This window comes from Bufo gargarizans, chromosome 8 (assembly GCF_014858855.1).
Source record: "Bufo gargarizans isolate SCDJY-AF-19 chromosome 8, ASM1485885v1, whole genome shotgun sequence".
Classification (NCBI taxonomy): Eukaryota; Metazoa; Chordata; class Amphibia; order Anura; family Bufonidae; genus Bufo; species Bufo gargarizans.
Window position 1 is genome coordinate 97,329,285 of NC_058087.1, and position 21,859 is coordinate 97,351,143.

The 21,859-nt window shown below is 43.6% G+C and overlaps 1 protein-coding gene across 1 annotated transcript in view; it reads right to left on the reverse strand.

Moving 5' to 3' along the window:
- The window catches only part of TRPM2 (transient receptor potential cation channel subfamily M member 2), a 1,289,439-nt gene that overhangs the window by 719,160 nt on the left and 548,420 nt on the right, over nucleotides 1–21,859 (reverse strand). Inside the window, exon 17 of the mRNA XM_044304068.1 lies at nucleotides 1,186–1,304. Coding sequence (XP_044160003.1) covers nucleotides 1,186–1,304 — 119 coding nt within the window. The remainder of the gene's footprint in view (nucleotides 1–1,185; nucleotides 1,305–21,859) is intronic.

A 21,859-nucleotide genomic window follows, 5' to 3' on the forward strand; every position in this document is an offset into this window, starting at 1 on the left:
CAATAGCACTCAATTTAGCGCACATTTTGCTAAAAATATATATTGCTGCCAGTCACAACAATAGTCCCTAAAATGACTTTTGGGTCTCTAACACCAACCCTGCGTAACAAAAAGATTAAATTCTATTGAATCAATTCCCTACACTATCTGTCCCTTCTATAGCACAGCTCTCCCTGACTAACACTGAGCCAAACCACATATCATTGGGTGCTTTATAGCATCCGATGCCGCGTTCCGGACAGCCAATCACTGTAATGCCAGTAGCAACATGGCTGCATCATTACAGTGAGTGGCAGTACTTACCTGCATGTTTATTGGCTGCGTAGCGGGGAGGAGACTCGAGCATCGAGCACGAACACACACGGTATTCGGCTGAACACCGCGTGTACCGAGCATTGCGTTGTTGGAGCAGAACTGGTTTTCGGCCGAGTATGCTCGATAAACACTACTAACAAATCTCTGATCAGCTGTAGGTATAAGGAGAATAAATTACACACAGGTGGACTCTATTTACTAATTAGGTGATTATTTTATTTAGGGGTATCAGAGTCCAGGAGGCTGAATATAAATGCACGCCACACTTTCTAGATTTTAATTTATAAAAAATATTAAAAATCATGTATCATTTTCTATTCACTTCCCACATACTTGCTACTTTGTGTTGGTCTATTAAATAAAATCCCAATAAGGCCTCATGCACATAATCGTGGTTTGGGTCTGCATCCGAGCTGCATTTTTTGTTGGCTGGATGCAGACAAATTCACTTCAATGGGGCCGCAAAAGATTTTGCATGTCCATTCTGCAGCCTGGCAAAAATAAAATAGAACATGTCCTATTCTTGTCCATATAAAAAACAAGGATATGACTGCTCTGTTGAGGGCTGGACAATTCGTTCTGCAACGTGCAGAACGCACACAGTCGTTATACGTGTTTTGCAGATCCACAATTTGTGGATCGCAAAATGGACACGGTCATGTGCATGAGGCCTAAAATACATTTAAGTCTGTGGGTGTAATGTGAAAAAATTTAGAAAAGTTCAAAAGGTATGAATAGTTTTTCAAGGCACTGTATATTTCCTATATTGTATGGTTGCAATGCAATATGGGAATGCAATACCTGTCATGACTTCATACATGTTGGTCAAACAGCAATACATGAAAAAGGAAGTATTTTTTTTTTTCTAACCTGCAGATCAAACCACTGATGAAAATCAGAATGGCACAGACATCCAGCTTATTCCAGAAGTCACTGATATACAAAAAAGTTTGTTTCAAAAGGCCAAATCCATCAGGGTCATACAGCACCTGCAAAAATAATAATTTTAAAGCAATACATTTTGATTTAAAAAAAATATTAACATTTGAAACAATGTGGTTTCTGGTTTGGAATACTGATGGCCTATTATCTGGCAATGAATAACAGACGGGTGGGATTTTGGGTCTCAGCACGCCTGCTGATTAAACATTTGAAGGGACTGTGGTGCTTGTGTGAGCTCTGTGGCCTCTTCATTGATTACCTGCATCTACTTAGAGTTGCTGCAGGGTACAGCAGCTTCATTCCATTACCCTAAGTTCACACTTGCGCGTTTTACAGCGCGTTCGAACGCGCTGTAAAACGCATAACCGATGCAAACCAATGCTTCCCTATGGGACTGGTTCACATTTTCGCGTTTTACAGCACGTTCGAACGCGCTGAAAAACGCCCGACGCATAAACAAGTTCTTGAGCTTTTTTTTGGCCGTTTGTCGCGCGTTTTGGCCCATAGACTTCAATGGGAACGCGCAACGCTTGTATTTTGCGCATTTTTGACACTGAAAACGCGCGTTCGAACGTGCGTTTTGGATTTAGCAACATGCTGGAAAAGGCCCAACACCTACAATGCCCTATGATTGGCCAAACTTAATATAGACAGGGATATTTGCTCATTGGACAACACTGCAGTCAATCACACAAACGCGCGTCAAACGCGCGTTTACTATTGCAAAAAAGGCGCATAAAAACACGCGTAAAACGCGCGTCTCAGAAACGCTCAGGTGTGAACCCAGGGTTAGGGTGCTGCCACACCGTCAGGATTCTGCACACAGTTTTGAAAACATATAATAATATAGGAGTGAATTAAAAACATATAATAATATGTCATTTAGACTTTCTCTCCTTTTATCATCTACTTCTGATTTTGCACTGTGTGCAGAAACAAGACAGTGTCGCTGTACTCTTAAAGTAAAAAAATAACTAAAAATAATGTATAATTTAAGGGCTCTTGTACACAAACACAAATTTGGTGCTTTTTACACATTAAAATAAAAAGCCTTAGGGAGTAATTAATGAAATGATATTCCAGTAAAAAAAATAAACTTTTGCATGATCCTCACTACTTTTCACAGTGGTCTATTTTTAAGAGCTAAAAGTGAGATTAGACCTGGATTATGGCTCATTTACTATGTGAGGCTTTTTTATTATTATTATTTCAAGGTTTTTATTGTTTTTTCAATATAGCAAATACAATAATCAATCAGTCTCATATTATTCAAGCATGAGAACCATCCAGGTTATACAAGTATTGCATTAAAAGTACTGAATTGCATTTATATCTTTAAAGTGGAACTGCCATTTCACTACCAAAAATGAAATTCCTAACATACAGTTGCAAGAAAAAGTATGTGAACCCTTTGGAATGATCTGGATTTCTGCACAAATTGGTCATAAAATGTGATCTGATCTTCATCTAAGTCACAACAATAGACAATCACAGTCTGCTTAAACTAAACACACAAATAATTAAATGTTACCATGTTTTTATTGAACACTCCATGTAAACATTCACAGTGCAGGTGGACAAAGTATGTGAACCCTTGGATTTAATAACTGGTTCAACGTCGTTTGGCAGCAACGTCGTTCTTACAAACAACTCAACTTTAGTTTCATCTGTCCACAAAATATTTTGCCAGTACTGCTGTGGAACATCCAGGTGATCTTGTGCAAACTGTAAATGTGCAGCAATGTTGTTTTTTTTGGACAGCAGTGGCTTCCTCTGTGGCATCCTCCCATGAAATCTATTTTTGTTTAGTGTTTTACGTATCGTAGATTCACTAACAGGGATGTTAGCAGATGCCAGAGACTTTTGTAAGTCTTTAGTTGACACTCTAGGATTCTTCTTCACCTCATTGAGGCGTCTGCGCTGTGCTCTTGCAGTCATCTTTACAGGACGGCCACTCCTAGGGAGAGTAGCAGCAGTGCTGAACTTTCTCCATTTATAGACAATTTGTCTTACCGTGGACTAATGAACAGCAAGGCTTTTGGAGATACTTTTATAACCCTTTCCAGATTTATGCAAGTCAACAATTCTTAATCATAGGTCTTCTGAGAGCTCTTTTGTGCGAGGCATCATTCACATCAGGCAATGCTTCTTGTGAAAAGCAAACCAAGAACTGGTGTGTGTTTTTTATAGGGCATGGCAGCTATAACCAACACCTCCAATCTCATCTTATCGATTGGACTCCAGTTGGCTGACACCTCACTCCAATTAGCTCTTGGAGATGTCAATAGTCTAGGGGTTCACATACTTTTTTCACCTACACTGTGAGTGTTTACATAGTGTGTTCAATAAAAACATGGTAACATTTAATTATTTGTGTGTTATTAGTTTATGCAGACTGTGATTGTCTATTGTTGTGATTTAGATGAAGATCAGATCACATTTTATGACCAATTTGTGCAGAAATTCATATCATTCCAAAGGGTTCACATACTTTTTCTTGCAACTGTATGTGATGCTGAAGATATTCGTGAAGCTTTACTTTTCAGCTAATTATACCTTTCTGATGTCTGTGTTCAGCCCTTAATAACCCTATTTCTCTGTGCCTCTATTTCAGCATCGTCCTAAGATGACATCTGCTGCACTTCCTGTGGTGATTTTTGCCATGTCCTTGAGGCCATCCTGTATTTCCCTCACTTCCAATAAGCCCTTGCTCTCCTCACATGAACTAGCAGGACCAATAAGAATGCAGATAACTTCCCCACTACCCCAGAGAGTGTGTATCCTCTTATATATAGCTAACCAGAGACAAGCCCTGTAATTACATGAAATCAGTAAGCACTTTTAGGAACATATATAGTTTATTAAATAACTTTTATTAATTTATTTTTATGGGGAAAGATAAAAAAACTATTTTACATTATTGTGTGGCTTTTTATGGCATTTTTTGTGTTGCAAAAATAACATAATTTTGTTATGTGGGTCACTATATTAATGATAATGTCACAAACATTTCCATATATTTTTCTCAACTTCTGCAGCCCAGCTCTGCAGCTGCTCCCTCGTTCTCCTCCACGCTGATAGGAAGAGGGGGCTGCATAAACTGCTCATATCTCTGGTTAGGTACCAGCTTTGTATTGGCTGACATTCCAAGCTTTCAGACAATACCAGAATGACAGCAATATGTTTAGTACAGGGGAAGATATCACTGATAGAAATCGGGATGCAGTGAATGGAGCTGAAAGTGAAAGTAAAGGCAGATTTTGCCTGCGCTTATTCCTGACTCGATTTCTAACAGTGATTCATCCTCTGTTGCTTGGACTTTTGATGTCATTCTGGTCTTGTATAAAAGACCTGCTGTATGTCAGCTTTCGAACAAGACCAGTTGCATGTTTCTAGCTGCTACTAGTGTTGGCCGCGAACGTTCGCATCACAAACATTGCCCCTGTCACTCATTACTAGTAGTGATACAGCCGCTGTGTGTAGAGTTCCTGCCCAGCGGGAGTTCCAGGGATGCGGCTGCTGTGTATAGGCAGTCACTGGCCAGCCCCTGGCACTTCGCCTTCAGGGGAAGGAGCTTTGGGTGCCTCCATCTCACTGCCACCTCCCTGGAACTCCCCCTAGGCAGGGGAGTGATTGTCCATCCCCTGGCACTTCTCCACCTTCAGGGGGAGGAGAGACTGGTGCCTACATCTCCCTGCCGCCTCTCTGGATCTCTTGCTGGGCATGGGAGTCCCTGCACAGCCGCTGACCCTTCTCTACCACCAGGGGAAGGAGCGGTGTGTGCCTACATCTCTCTGCCGCATCTCTGGAGCTATAGCTGGGCATGGCAGTCAGGGCACAGCTGCTGACACTTCTCTCCAACTAGGGGGACAAGCGATGGGTGCCTACATCTCCCTGACACTACCCTGGAGCACATCTCGGGCACAGTAGTCAGGGAACATCCGCAGCCTAACAAAGGCCGTCGCAGGAGTGTCATTGTGTCGCCTGAGCCGTACAGCACGGGACACAGGCCGGAAGAGGCCTGCATTACTGACATGGAGGTACGTATTAGTATTTTTTTTTTTTTATATGTTCAATAGTTTTACTGGCACATTAGGGGGGCCTCTTGTTACTGGCACATTAGGGGGGCCTCTTGTTACTGGCACATTAGGGGGGCCTCTTGTTACTGGCACATTAGAGGCGGCCTCTTGTTACTGGCACATTAGAGGCGGCCTCTTGTTACTGGCACATTAGTGGGGCCTCTTCTTACTGGCCCATTAGGGGAGCCTCTTGTTAGTGGCACATTAGGGGGCTCTTGTTACTGGCACATTGGGGGGGCTCTTGTTGCTGGCACATTAGGGAAGGCTTCTTGTTACTGGCACATTAGGGGGGCCTCTTGTTACTGGCATATTAGGGGGGCTTTTGTTACTGGCACATTGGGGGGGCCCTTTTTACTAGCACATTAGGGGTGCCTCTTGTTACTGCCACATTATATGGGGCCTCTTGTTACTGGCACATTCGGTAGGCCTCTTGTTACTGTCACATTAGGGGGGGCTCTTGCTAATGGCACATGATTGGGGGCTCTTGTTACTTGCACATTAGGGGGGGATCATATTACTGGCACATTAAGGGGCCCTTGTTACTGGCACATTAGGGGGGCTCTTGTTATTGGCACATGTTTGGGGGGCTCTTGTTACTGGCACATTAGGGAAGGCCTTTTGTTACTGGCACATTAGGGGGGCCTTTTGTTACTGGCACATTGGGGGGCTCTTGTTATTAGCACATTAGGGGGGCTCTTGTTACTGGCACATTAGGGGGGCTCTTGTTACTGACACATGATTGGGGGGTTCTTGTTACTGGCACATTAGGGGGTTCTTGTTACTGGCACATTATTAGTGATGAGCGGCAGGGGCAATATTCAAATTTGCGATAGATCATGAATATTTACATTGCGCTATTATGTGTGCGCGTACGCACGCACGCACTATTAGCTACATAAGTGATGAAAATGGTTGGCAGCAATGTTCCAGATAGTGAGGGAGAACTCCTGAACATGGTAAATAATTGTACATTACAGCACTGTTTTAGATTAAAATTCCATGCATGTCATAATAATAGCTTTATATGCATAAAGAGTTTTTCAAAGTATTTAAGATCGCACAAATCGCCACTATTGATTTTAATATTTTAGCGCAATACATACAACTGCACCTTTAATCAGGTCTGACAACATAATACTGATAGTTGAACTTGGTATTGTTGTGACATCACAGCACTTTTTCTGTAGCATGTATGTATGGACAGCAGAGAAATTTCTCTCACATGCACATTACACATTTATTTTCCTGCCACATACTATAACCTATACTATCAAACACTAACTATATGGATTATATATTTCAGATAACTACAGTTGCAAGAAAAGGTATGTGAACCCATTGGAATTATATGGATTTCTGCACAAATTGGTCATAAAATGTGATCGGATCTTCATCTAAGTCACAACAATAGACAATCACAGTCTGCTTAAACTAATAACACACAAAGAATTAAATGTTACCATTTTTTTATTGAACACACCATGTAAACATTCACAGAGCAGGTGGAAAAAGTATGTGAACCCTTGGATTTAATAACTGGTTGAACCTCCTTTGGCAGCAATAACTTCAACCAAACGTTTCCTGTAGTTGCAGATCAGACGTGCACACCGGTCAGGAGTAATTCTTGACCATTCCTCTTTACAGAACTGTTTCAGTTCAGAAATATTCTTGGGATGTCTGGTGTGAATCGCTTTCTTGAGGTCATGCCACAGCATCTCAATCAGGTTGAGGTCAGGACTCTGACTGGGCCACTCCAGAAGGCATATTTTCTTCTGTTCAAGAAATTCTGTTATTGATTTAATTCTATGCTTTGGGTCGTTCTCCTGTTGCAACACCCATCTTCTGTTGAGCTGCAGCTGGTGAACAGATGGCCTTAGGTTCCCCTGCAAAATGTCTTGATAAACTTGGGAATTCATTTTTCCTTCGATGATAGCAATCCGTCCAGGCCCTGATGCAGCAAAGCAGCCCCAAACCATGATGCCCTCACCACCATACTTCACAGTTGGGATGATGTTTTGATGTTGGTGTGCTGTGCCTCTTTTCTCTACACATAGTGTTGTGTGTTTTTTCCAAACAACTCAACTTTGGTTTCATCTGTCCACAGAATATTTTGCCAGTACTGCTGTGGAACATCCAGGTGCTCTTGTGCAAACTGTAAACGTGCAGCAGTATTTTTTTGGGACAGCAGTGTCTTTCTCTGTGGTATCCTCCCATGAAATCCATTCTTGTTTAGTGTTTTACGTATCGTAGACTTGCTAACAGGGATGTTAGCATATGCCAGAGACTTTTGTAAGTCTTTAGCTGATACTCTAGGATTCTTCTTCACCTCATTGAGCAGTCTGTGCTGTGCTCTTGCAGTCATCTTTACAGGGCGGCCACTCTTAGGGAGAGTAGCAGCAGTGCTGAACTTTCTCCATTTATAGACAATTTGTCTTACCGTGGACTGATGAACAGCAAGGCTTTTGGAGAAACTTTTATAACCCTTTCCAGCTTTATGCAAGTCAACAATTCTTAATCGTGCGAGGCATCATTCACATCAGGCAATGCTTCTTGTGAAAAGCAAACCCAGAACTGGAGTGTGTTTTTTATAGGGCAGGGAAGCTGTAACCAACACCTCCAATCTCATCTCATTGATTGGACTCCAGTTGGCTGACACCTCACTCCAATTAGCTCTTGAAGATGTCATTAGTCTAGGGGTTCACATACTTTTTCCACCGACACTGTGAATGTTTACATGGTGTGTTCAATAAAAACATGGTAACATTTAATTCTTTGTGTGTTATTAGATTAAGCAGACTGTGATTGTCTATTGTTGTGACTTAGATGAAGATCAGATCACATTTTATGACCAATTTGTGCAGAAATCCATATTATTCCAAAGGGTTTGCATACTTTTTCTTGCAACTGTATCTCTATAACCTACACTACACCCTGCACTGGACCCTATCAGCTATTCAGCTACACAATTCGCTATTACTATCTAACACTAACTATCAGGATTATTTATTTGTGATTTGGAATGTAATTTGAAAAAGCACAGCACAGTATTCAAGCTCTTTTCTCCCACATGAAACTACACATGGCTGCTAGGGAGTGTCTTAATTTATATAGTGAAGGGGTAGATAACTTTTCTATTGGTTGCTAGGTATGTTGCTAAGGCTACTTTCACACCTGCGTTAGGTGCAGATCCGTCTGGTATCTGCACAGATGGATCTGCACCTATAAATGAAAAAGCTGGTATCCGTTCAGTACGGATCCGTCTGCATAACTTCGTAAAAGAAAATCTATGTCTAAGTGCAAGTCAAACGGATCCATCCTGACTTTACATTGAAAGTCAATGGGGGATGGATCCGTTTACAATTGCATCATATTTGTGTCAATGTAAACGGATCCGTCCCCATTGACTTAGATTGTAAGTCAGGACGGATCCGTTTGGCTCCGCACTGCCAGGCGGACACCAAAACGTTGCAAGCAGATGGAGGCGGAACGGAGCCAAACTGATGCATTCTGAATGGATCTGCATCCATTCAGAATGAATGGGGCAAAACTGATCCGTTTGGGGCCTCTTGTGAGAACCTTGAAACGGATCTCACAGGTGGACCCAGAAACGCCAGTGTGAAAGTAGCCTAAGCTGTGCCAAAAGCATAAATCACTGCAAAAGGTGCACCACAATGATATGCAACTGACAACACTGGCTAATCCCTCAGACTAATGTTAAAAACTGAGACTTTAACCAATGTATTCCAGTCAGGAACACAACAAAGACCTTTTGCACCACCATCAAGGTATCTCAGTGTGGCATGGGTCCTACCACTAGACTACCTATGGTGTGTGAACACAGTCTGAAAGGTGCTAAGATCCAACTCACAGCCAAGCTCCCACATACCTCCATAGTGAGATCACTCATGCAGTGGGATAAGGGATAAGGCTGAAAGCCCCACCTATAACAGGCCATGTGACAAAGGCTACCAGGTGCACTAGAATGTTACCAGCACTGGGGATTGCCGCTAGCAACGTATCACATGTGGAAGAATTCCTCCTCCAGTTATAAACACGCTACAGTGTTTGGGTTTTGGAGCATTTCCTCGCATTTAGGCCACTTTATTTTAGTGATTAAGCTGTGACAAAGCCTTCTCATTGGCCCACAAGCTAAAAGAAGGGAGGGATGATCACCTGATGACCTTATGGTACTGTGTTAAAAAAAATAATAATAATAATAACAATATATAGCATTACGAATATATAGCACTATATTATAAATATTCATCAAATCTCGAAATGCCGATATGTGCGATAAAAATTCGTAATACAAATATTCACACTCAACACTAACAGTCATCCCTGTGGTAACGTTTCTGACACCTCCTGCTTAAAACCCAAAAAGTCAGAAGGATTGTGAGGCCCCGCTTTCACAGTCTGTATTCATACTGAAAAACAAGATCAAGCAAGCTTTTGCCCTTCTGCTCCACAGGAGGTTTCTGTCCTCCCTGAGCTCGTCTTAGGACACCTGCATTATGGTTTGACAGGTGTACCGCCCCAGTCAAACTCCTTCTCCTCCTGGATTGGGCCCTTCTGGGTCAGGCCCCCAAAGCTTCAGCTTCCCCTGCTTCCCCTATAGCTACGCCCCTGGTCATCATTAATCTGCAGGGGACCTTCATACAGATCCACAGATTTCTTTTCATCGGCATCTTTCTAAACAATCTGTGGCCTTAGTCTTTAATCCAAACTCAGTCATTGTGCCACTATGTGGCCTCCTCATGCTGCCATCTCCACAGTATGTCACCTTGCCACTCATTTTTATCACCATGTTGCTGCCAATGCTGCCTAATAGGCCTTAAACTGATCACCAAGCCCACAATCTATTTACGTTTTTAAGCACAAAACCAAAGTAAAAAATTGATTTTATATGAAAAATTGATTGAAAACATTCTTTCCTGTATATTTACTTGTATATAAAGTGCAAGTGCTGCAAAAAATTTAAAGGAAGAGGCACTCCAATACAACCTGTATATCACATAAAGGAGGGCCTCATTCACATTGATTGAGGTGAGCTGACCCTGCAAAAGATTTTAGGTTTGGGCCTGCAGGTGAGCTGACCCTGCAAAAGATTTGAGTTGCGGGCCTGCAGGTGAGCTGACCCTGTAAAAAATTAGATGCCTGCTGGTAAATGGATCCTCTAAAAAATTATATTCAAAGGCCATATATGCGAGGGCATCATATGTGACGAATAAGCAATGCATGTTGATATGACGTAAGAGGAGGAGGAGGATGAGAAAAGGAAGAGTCAACCATATACCATTGTTTGTGGTGAAAGGTCTGCATGGGAATACAGTCTATTAGCTACATTAAATACAACACATATAAAGTAACTTTATGTTCATCAGCATTCCTCTAGCAAAGTCGAGAAGTCATGGTAAATCCTGGCCTTGTTCATTTTTGTATGAGTCATTCTGTCAGCATTTTCAGTTGAAAGGAGGATACGCTTATCTGTTATAATGCCACCAGCAGCACTAAATACACGCTCAGACAAAACGCTGTTGACAATGCAGGCCAGCAACTCCAAAGCGTAGAGCGCCAGTTCGTGCAATGTGTCCAGCTTGGACAACCAGTAGTTGTAAGGCACCGAGGGATCATTGAGGACGCTTACACGGTCTGCTACGTACTCCTTCACCATCTTCCAAAATGTCTCTCTCCTTATGGCAGTAGGCTACGCATCAGGGTGAGGGTGCTGGCAGGGTGTCATGAAACTGTCCCAGGCTTTGGAGAGTGTTGCCCTGCCTCTGTTGGAACTGCTGTGTGTTCCCCTAGTCTCCCCTCCTTGGTTGGCCATGGAAGTACGGACTCTGCCGCCACCGTTTGGAGCAATTTTGGAGCAATTTTCCAACAAGAATCTTCTGGCATTGCACCATTTTGTTTGTACTCTTCACCAGAGGAATGAGAGATGAGACATTCTCTTTGTAGCAGGGGTCGAGAAGGTTGAACAATCAGTAATCCGTCTTGTTTAAAATGCGTATGACGCGCGGGTCACGGGAAAGGCAGCTTAACATGAAGTCAGCCATGTGTACCAGAGTACTGAGACTTCGCTGTCATCATCAGAAGGATCACTCCCAATTTTCTCATCCTCTTCGGAGGCAACCGTCTTCTGCTGCTCCTCTTCAGTCTCGAATTTGTGTTGAGAAGACGAACTGAGGGTGGTCTGGCTATCATAAACCTGTGCAATGTCTTTCCCCATTTCCAACTCTTCCACATGCACAGTGTCATCCTTAATTGTGAGCAGAGAGCATTTGAGAAGACACAGAAGTGGGATGGTGATGCTGATAACAGCTCACCATCTATGCTGATTCATCAAACTTGCATTAAACCTCACAGAGGTCAGACATGCATAACCACTCCTTGCTTGTGAATAGCGGAAGCTGACTGTAAAGGCGACGACCATGTTGCAGCTGGTATTCTATAACTGCCCTCTGCTGTTCTCAAAGCCTGGCCAACATGTGGAAAATGGAGTTCCAGTGCATGCTCAAGTCGGACAACAGCCGGTGAGCTGGCAATTTCAAGCGCTGCTGCAGTAGCATTGACAGACCGGCTGAAGCTGCTGGTGACTTGCGGAAATGTACATAGATGCAGCGCACCTTCACCAGTAGCTCAGGCAAATTGGGGTATGTTTTTGGAAACCGCTGAACCACAAGGTTGAATGCGTGGGCAAGGCATGGGATGTGTCTAAGGTAGCCCAGCTCCAAAGCCACCACCAAGTTACGGCTATTATCAGACACAACCATGCCTGGTTCTAGGTTGAGTGACGAGAGCCACAGCTCAGTCTGGTCTCTTATCCCCTGTCATAGCTCTGGGCGGTGTGCTGTTTGTCCCCTAGGCAGATCAGCTTTAGCACGGCCTGTTGCGGCTTCCCTACTGCAGTGCTGCACTGCTTTCAGCTAATGAATGACGACTGATTGGTGCTGCATGCGGATAATTCAGAGGTGGAAGTGGAGGAGGCGGAGGAGGAAAAGTGGTGGTTGGAGCCACTAATGTAGGTGGTGGCGGAAACCCTGATGGAATTTGGGCCCGCAATCCTTGGCGTCGGTAGCACCTGTGCCATCCCAGGATACGAGTCACTCCCGGCCTCCACAACATTCACCCAGTGTGCCGTCAGGGAAATGTAGCGTCCCTGGCCGACAGTGCTTGTCCATGTGTCAGTGGTTAAGTGGACCTTCCCAGTAACTGCGTTGGTAACTGCACGTGTGATGTTAAGGGACACATGTTGGTGTAAGGCTGGCATGGCACACCTTTAAAAATAGTGGTGGCTGGGAACTGCACAACAAGGGATGGCCACCGACATCAAGCTTCGGTTTTGGATGCTGGGCTTGGACAGGGAAGTGGATGTGGTAGCTGATGGTGCTTGCAAAGGTCCAGGTGCAGGGCGGGAGGCATCCGGGCCTGCGTCTTGGACAGGGGATTGGCCAGCATATAAGACGGGGAAGAGTTGGCAGTTGTGTGACCTGCAGACAAATATTGTGGACCCAGGCATTCGGCCCACCTATTAAGGTGCTTTGATGCCATGTGGCGGATCATGCTGGTGGTGGTGAGGTTGCTAGTATTCACTCCCCGGCTCATTTTGATGTGGCACAGGTTGCAATGTACTATTTTGTCGTTCGCACTGTCCTAAAAAAAAGCGCCATACTGCCGAGCACCTACCCCTTTGCAAGGGAGAGTTACGCAAGGGGGTGCTCTGTGGAACAGTTGCAGGCCTGTTCGGTGGTGCCCACCTTCTACCATTTGCCACCCCACTGCCTCTTTTGACCTGTTGCAGTGCCGTAAATTATGTAAAAAATATAAATTTTTTCGCTAATATGTTTCCCATTATCTTGCCCTGACACACGCGCTATTGCAGCGCAGATGTGACAATTCACTGCAGACACCATTTATAGGCAAAGTGTGGATAAGTTATGGAAAAAATATAATTGTTTTGACTAATATTTTTACCAATATCTGGACCTGAAACACACACAAGGTATTGCAACACAGATGTGACAATTCACTGCAGACACCATTTATGGGCAAAGTGTGGATAAATTATGGAAAAAATATATATGTTGTCAGTAATATTTTCCCAATATCTGGCGCTGACACACACACGCTATTGCAGGTCAGATGTGACAATTCACTGCAGACACCGTTAATAGGCAAAGTGTGGATAAATTCTGGAAAAACATCTATTTATTGTCAGTAATATTTTTCCCAATATCAGGCCCTGACACACGCTATTGCGGTGCAGATGTGATAATTCACTGCAGACACCGTTTATAGGCAAAGTGTGGATAAGTATGGAAAAAATATATTTGTTGTCAGTAGTATTTTTCTAATATCTGGCACTGACACACACATGCTATTGCAGCGCAGATGTGACAATTCACTGCAGACACGGTTTATAGGCAAAGTGTGGATAAATTATGGAAAAAATACTATTGTTTTTGCTAATATTTTTCCCAATATCTGGGCCTGACACACACACAGGCTATTGCAGCACAGATGTGACAATTCACGGCAGACACCATTTATAGGAAAATTATGGATAAATTATGGAAAAAATATATTTGTTGTCAGTAATATTTTTCCTAATATCTGGCCCTGACACACACAATATTGCAGCACAGATTTGACAATTCACTGCAGACACCATTTATAGGCAAAGTGTTGATAAATTATGGGAAAAACATTTTTGTTTTAGCTAATCATTTTCCCAGTATCTGGGCCTTACACACACACACACACGCTATTGCAGCACAGATGTAACAATTCAGTGCAGACACCATTTATAGGCAAAGTATGGATATATTATGGTAAAAATATAATTGTTTTTGCTATTATTGTTCCCAATATCTGGCCCTGACACAAGCTATTGCAGCGCAGATGTGAGAGTTCACTGCAGACACCGTTTATAGGCATAGTATGGATACATTTTGGAAAAAATATAATTGTTTTTGCAAATATTTTTCCCAATATCTAGCCCGGACACACACACGCTATTGCAGCACAGATGTGACAATATACTGCAGACACCGTTTATAGGCAAATGTGGATAAATTATGGGAAAAATGTATTTGATGTCAGTATTATTTTCCCCAATATCTGGCACTGACACACACATGCTTTTGCAGTGCAGATGTGTCAATTAACTAACTGTTTATAGGACAATAATAGATAAATTATGGAAAAAATATATTTGTTGTCAGTATTATGTTTCCCAATATTTGGCACTGACACACAATATTGCAGCACAGATTTGACAATTCACTGCAGACACCGTTTATAGGCAAAGTGTTGATAAATTATGGGAAATACATTTTTATTTTAGCTAATATTTTTTCCAGTATCTGGGCCTTACACACACAGCTATTGCAGCACAGATGTGACAATTCACTGCAGACACCGTTTATAGGCAAAATGTGGATAAATTATGGAAATCGTTTATTTTATTTTTTCGCATTTTTTTTCCCCAATATCAGGCCCTGCAGTGTTAGTTAGAGCAGGGAAAGTGCTGCTGATGCTGAATTAATAGGGAAAGCGTTAGCTAGGCCAGTGTTTTGTGTGCACTCCAGTCCTCAAAGACTCATCTGCTGTAAGGACAGCATCCTGACAGCACCCCAAAATGCCCTTTTTAGGGCTGGTACATCAGTCTGCTTTTATTTTATTTATATATTGCAGTTACCTGCCCGTGTGTGAGAGGCCACAGGCCTACAGACTGTACAGTGTGCACAACACTCATATAGGGTGGCACAGTTCCTTGCAGATAAAAAAGTCATTTAATTTTTCCTCTGTAATATAATTGCAGTTGCCTGCCAGTGAGTGTCAGGCTCACAGACTGTACTGTCCCACTGCCCACCACTCATATAGGGTGGCACAGTATCTCGCAGATAAAAAAGTCATTTAATTTTTCCTCTGTAATATAATTGCAGTTGCCTGCCAGTGAGTGTCAGGCCCATACACTGTACTGTGCCCACTGCCCACCACTCATATAGGGTGGCACAGTACCTTGCAGATAAAAAGTCATTTATTTATTTTTTCTAATATAATTGCAGTTGCCTGCCAGTGTGTGTCAGGCCTACAGACTGTACTGTGCCCACTGCTCACTACTCATATAGGGTGGCACAGTACCTTGCAGATAAAAAAGTCATTTATTTTTTCCTCTGTAATATAATTGCAGTTGCCTGCCAGTGAGTGTCAGGCCCACTGACTGTACTGTGCCCACGGCCCACCACTCATATAGGGTGGCACAGTACCTTGCACGCATAGTACCACTAATCTAAAACAAAATGACAGGCAGAGGCCGTCGTGGTGCTGTGATTTCCTTTGGTCCTAGAATAATGCCCAGTATTCAGAGGCCACGTTCCCTGAACTCGAAAAATTCTGAGGACATAGTTGACTGGTTTACACAGGACACCCAATCTTCTACAGCTTCCGCTCGGAACCTTGACGCACCATCCTCCTCCAGCTCAGCTTCGGGCACCTCTCAAGTTACCACTCGCCTGCCCGCTGCCACCACCAACACTAGCACCACAGCCGCTTCACTTGATCTGTCAGAGGAGTTATTTACACATCAGTTGGAAGAAATGAGTGATGCGCAACCATTATTGCCAGAGGATGTAGATAACAGGGATATGTTTCAGTCAGGCAGCATTACACACATGGACGTACGGTGTGATGATGATGATGTTGTACCCGCTGCTGCTTCCTTTGCTTAGTTGTCAGATACAAGTGAAGCGGTTGATGATGACGATGTGTCCGTGGATGTCACGTGGGTGTCAGCTCGACGAGAAGAAGAACAGGGGGAAAGTTCAGATGGGGAGACAGAGAGGAGGAGGAGACGAGTTGGAAGCAGGGGTGGTCGTTGCAAGGAGCTAGTGGCACAGTCAGACAGCATGTATCGGCACCGGGGGTCAGCCAGACAGCACGCCAATCAACGCATGCTGTTGCCACCACCAGAATGCCGTCATTGCAAAGCTCAGCAGTGTGGCATTTTTTTTGTGTGTCTGCCTCTGATAACAGCGATGCCATTTGCAACCTGTGCAACCTGTGCGAAAAGAAACTGAGTCATGGGAAGTCCAACACCCACCTAGTGTCACAAGGGTGTCAAGAACCACGCCTGACTCCGTTATACTCGGGGTCAGGAAGTCGCATCGGTTGGCTGCGCGCTCTATATAGTAAGATAGGGCTGTTTCCTTATGGTAGCTTTCTGGGTTTGCTTTGCAACCCTTTTTGGCTCACTCAGGGATCCGTAGCTCCTTCTCCTCAGCTGTTCCTTGTTCAGCAATTCCAACCTCCTTATATTCCCCTCTCACACTTCTCTGGTTGCCAGATATAGAGCTTCCTGCCTGGACTTCTATACTGACCCACTGGAGCTGTGTTGCTGCGTTCTCTGGTTGTTGGTCCAGAACGTTTCCCTCCGGATCCCTGTTGGACCTTGGTGGTCTGCTGTGGTCGCCCACCTGGGTTTATGTGTTTGTCTGCATTGTCTGTTCTCTCCCTGGTTTTTTTCCTCTTAGTGTCAGTGGTGTGGACTAGCGATCCCACCAGCCCGTTCACTATCTAGGGCTAATTTTAGGGAAAGCCAGGGTTTAGGCACGTGATCGCCGCACGGGTGAGGAACCCGTCTAGGGACGTCAGGGCAGTCAGGTGCCAGCCGCAAGATGAGTCAGGGGTCACCACCTTTCCCTCTCCCTTGGGCAGGGCTTTCCCTTTTCCCTCCCTGTGCGTGACGCCGGTCATTACACCTAGGTACAACTGCTTTGCGAAGGCACATGATCTCACATCACAAACGACTATGGGATAAACACATGAGTACAAGCAGCACACAAACTCGAAGCCATCATCCTACTCCTGGTCCAGCATCTTCAGCCACGTCAACCACTGCTGTCCTCCTTGCCCCCTCTCAACCACCCGCCACTCCCCCTCTCACATTCAGCAGTTCCTGCTCATCTGCCTACAGTCAGGTGTCTGTCAAGGAAATGTTTTAGTGTAAGAAGCCAATGTCACAGAGTCACCCCCTTGCCCGGCATCTGACAGCTGGCTTGACGGAACTCCTAGCCCTTAAGCTTTTACCATACAAGCTGCTGGAGTCTGAGGCCTTCAAAAAATATTTAGCTATTGGGACACCGCAGTGGAAGGTACCCGGCCAAAATAATTTTTTCACAAAAGGCAATCCCAAACCTGTACTCTATTGTGGAAAAGGAAGTCATGGCATGTCTGGCACACAGTGTTGGGGCAAGGGTCCATCTGACCACTGATACCTGGTCTGCAAAGCATGGTCAGGGCAGGTATATCATGTACACTGCGCATTGGGTAAACCTGATCACGGCTGCCAAGCATGGAATGCGTGGCTCTGCAGAGGAGTTGGTGACACTGCCACGACTTGCAGGCAGGCCTGCTGCCACCTCCTCTAATCTTCCTACTCCATCCTCTTTGCTAACTTCCTCGGCTGAGTCCTCTTCTGCTGCGGCGTCTTGCTCCACATCAATTACAACCCCCCAGCTCCCCAGGGATTATTCCACATCCCGGATACAACAGTGTCATGCAGTCTTGGGGTTGACTTGCCTGAAAGCAGATAGTCACACCGGACCAGCACTCCTGTCCACCCTGAACGCACAGGTGGATCAGTGGCTGACCCCGCACCAACTGGAGATCAGCAAAGTGGTGTCTGACAACGGAAGAAATCTGTTGACGGCATTGAATTTGGGCAAGTTTGCTGTGCATGGCACATGTGTTAAATCTGATAGTACAATGCTTTGTGTATAAGTACCCAGGCTTACAGGACGTCCTCAAGCAGGCCAGGAAGGTGTGTGGCCATTTCAGGTGTTCCTACACGGCCATGGTGCACTTTTCAGATATTCAGTGGCGAAACAACATGCCAGTGAGGCGCTTGATTTGCAACAGCCTGACACGTTGGAATTCAACACTCCTAATGTTCAACCACCTGCTCCAACAAGAAAAAGCCGTCAACGAGTATTTGTATGACTGGGGTGCTAAGACAGCCTCTGAGGAGCTGGGCATTATTTTGCCAGGTTACTAGACGCTTATGCGCAATGCCTGTAGGGTCATGCGTCCTTTTGAGGAGGTGACAAACCTAATCAGTCACACTGAAGGCACCATCAGCGACCTCATCCCATTAGTTTTTTTCCTGGAGCGTGCCCTGCGAAGAGTGCTTGATCAGGCCGTAGATTAGCGTGATGAGGTAGAGGAAGAGTTATGGTCACCATCACCACCAGAAACAGCCTTATCATCATCACTTGCTGGACCTGCGGCAACGCTGGAAGAGGAGTCTGAGGAAGAGGAGTCAGAGGAGGAATGTGGCTTTATGAAGGAGGAAGACCAACCACAGCAGGCATCCGAGGGTGCTCGTTGTCACCTATCTGGGACCTGTGGTGTTGCAAATGGGGTCTTTAATGCCGTCATGCCTGTTGAGGGACCCTCGTATAAAAGGCTGAAGGAGAACGACCTGTAATGGGTGGCCACACTACTAGACCCCCGGAATAAGCAGAAAGTGGCTGAAATGTTACCGAATTACCGGAAGTCGGAAACGATGCAGCAGTTCCAAAACAAGTTAAAAGCATGCTTTACACAGCGTATAAGGGTGATGTCACAGCATAACGAGAATCTAACAGGGGAAGATGTGAAAGGAGGTATTGTCACTGAGAAGAGAAGTCGCCTAGGGACTGACAGTGGGGGATGCATTTGACTAAAAAAGGCCTGATGAGATGCCTTGGGCTAAAAATTTTCCCCACGCTGCTGTGTTTAATTTCTGCATGCCGGATGACTTGTGTGACTTCTCCGCCACCAACTAGGGTTCAAGCCGCAATGTTTTAGTACACTTTCTATCTGGAAAATGCAAATTTTTCCGGCCGCTGCTACAGCAGTGGCTGCAACAATACCTAATTTTTCAGGCATGTGTACATGCCTAATTTTTCTGGCCTCTGGTACTGCACTGTGGCTTCAAAAACAAAACAAAAAAAAGGCACATACATGTGTCAATTCCCCTTCGTGAGCTTTACCTTGTTGTGGTGAAGGGGCTTGCGTATCACAATGAAGTTATCACCTCTATGAGTGTGTTAGCAATGTTGGCACACCCCAGATGATAAGGTAGTTGCTTCATTGTGAACAGACCAAAAGCGATCGGCTGGATAGTTTAGGATAGAAAAAACATAAATTTTCTTTGTGATCATCTAAGGTGATCATTAAAGCCTACTAGGCCAACAATGGGCCCACACTGCAGAATCATTGTTTTCTGGGTCACTTAACTGTCATTGAACTGTCTCAGCACGACCATAGGCTTTGAAAAACCGCCTTTGCCTGCAATTTCCCAAACGCACGCACGAGCACAGTCATCACTACACCAAGATTGACGCATAGAGGAATAAAATTTATGTCATGAGTGCGTCAACTATTGGCAACTCTTTGCAGTTGTATGCGGTGCGTTAAACGAGGAGTTTGGTCTGTCAAAGTTTGGTCTGTCAATGTGAAGCGGGCGTAACCCTTACACTACCTGATCGATACAACATTATACCTGATCGTATACATAAAGCACGCTATTCCAAACAATTTAGAAATTGTTTTCGCTAATATTTTTCCCAATATCCCTCCCTGACACACACTATTGCAACACAGATATGACAATTCACTGCAGACACTGTTTATACAAAAATTATAGAGAAATAATGAAAAAAACTACAGTTCTTATCAGTAATATTTTTCCCAATATCTGAGCCTGTCACACAGACATGCTATTGCAGCACAGATGTGACAATTCACTTCAGACACCGTTTATATGCAAAGTGTGGATAAATGATGGAAAAAAATTATTGTTTTCGCTAATATTTTTCCCAATATCTGGGCCTGACACACATACGCCATTGCAACGCAGATGTGACAATTCACTGCAGACACTGTTTATAGGCAAAGTGTGAATAAATAATGGAAAAAATATATTTGTTGTCAGTATTATGTTTCCCAATATTTGGCACTGACACACAATATTGCAGCACAGATTTGACAATTCACTGCAGACACCGTTTATAGGCAAAGTGTGGATAAATTATGGTAAAAACACATTTAATTTAGCTAATATTTTTCCCAGTATCTGGGCTTTACACACACACAAGCTATTGCAGAACAGATGTAACAATTCAGTGCAGACACCATTTATAGGCAAAGTATGGATAAATTATGGAAAAAATTTAATTATTTTGCTATTATTTTTCACAATATTTGGCCCTGACACACACGCTATTGCAGCACAGATGTGACAACCCTTATTTATAGGCAAAGTGTGAATAAATTATGGAAAAAATATATATGTTGTCAGTATTATTTTTCCCAATATTTGGCACTGACACACACATGCTTTTGCAGCGCATATGTGACACTTCACTAAAGACAACATTTATAGGAAAAGTATGGATAAATTATGGGAAAAATATATTTATTGTCAGTAATATTTTCACAATATCTGGGCCTGACACACACACGCTATTGCAGGTCAGATGTGACAATTCAGTGCAGACACCATTTATATTCAAAGTGTGGATAAATTATGCAAAAAATATATTTGTTGTCAGTAATATTTTTCCTAATATCTGTCAGTGACACACACGCTAGTGCAGCACAGATTTGACCAATCACTACAGACACCGTTTATAGGCAAAGTGTGAATAAATAATGGAAAAATGATAGTTGTTTTTGCTAATATTTTTCCTAATATCTGGCCCTGACACACACGCGCGCTGCAGACACAGTTTACAGGAAAATTATGGATAAATTATGGAAAAAATATATTTGTTGTCAGTATTAATTTTCCCAATATCTGGCACTGACACACACATTATCCAAAAAGTATTGCAAAGTATGGTAAAAAAAAAGTTTGCTGGATAAATTATAATGCATGCCAGCCTGCCACCATACTCAATAGTTCTTAAATTGACTTTTGGTTCTTTGAAATGTTTTTCTATTGAATATATTGTGATCACACTCCCTACACTATCTGTCCCTTCCTAAGCGCAGTTCTCCCTGACTCACAATGAGTCGAACCCGAGTCATCATGGCTACTGGCATTACAGTGATGACAGTACTTACCTGCATGTTTATTTTATGCTTAGCACCTGCAAAACGTGCGGGGAGTAGACTCGAGCATGGCGCTCAAGCGGTACTCGGCCAAGTACCGCCTTGTACCGAGCATAGCGATGCTCGAGCCGAAAAGGTCTGGTCTTGGTGTCAATCACAGGTGAGGGCTGAAGTATGTTGCCTCACCTGTGGTTGCCGCTGGCAACATTGTACAGGTCCTTCTGAAAAAATTAGCATATTGTGATAAAGTTCATTATTTTCTGTAATGTACTGATAAACATTAGACTTTCATATATTTTAGATTCATTACACACCAACTGAAGTAGTTCAAGCCTTTTATTGTTTTAATATTGATGATTTTGGCATACAGCTCATGAAAACCCAAATTTCCTATCTAAAAAAATTAGCATATTTCATCC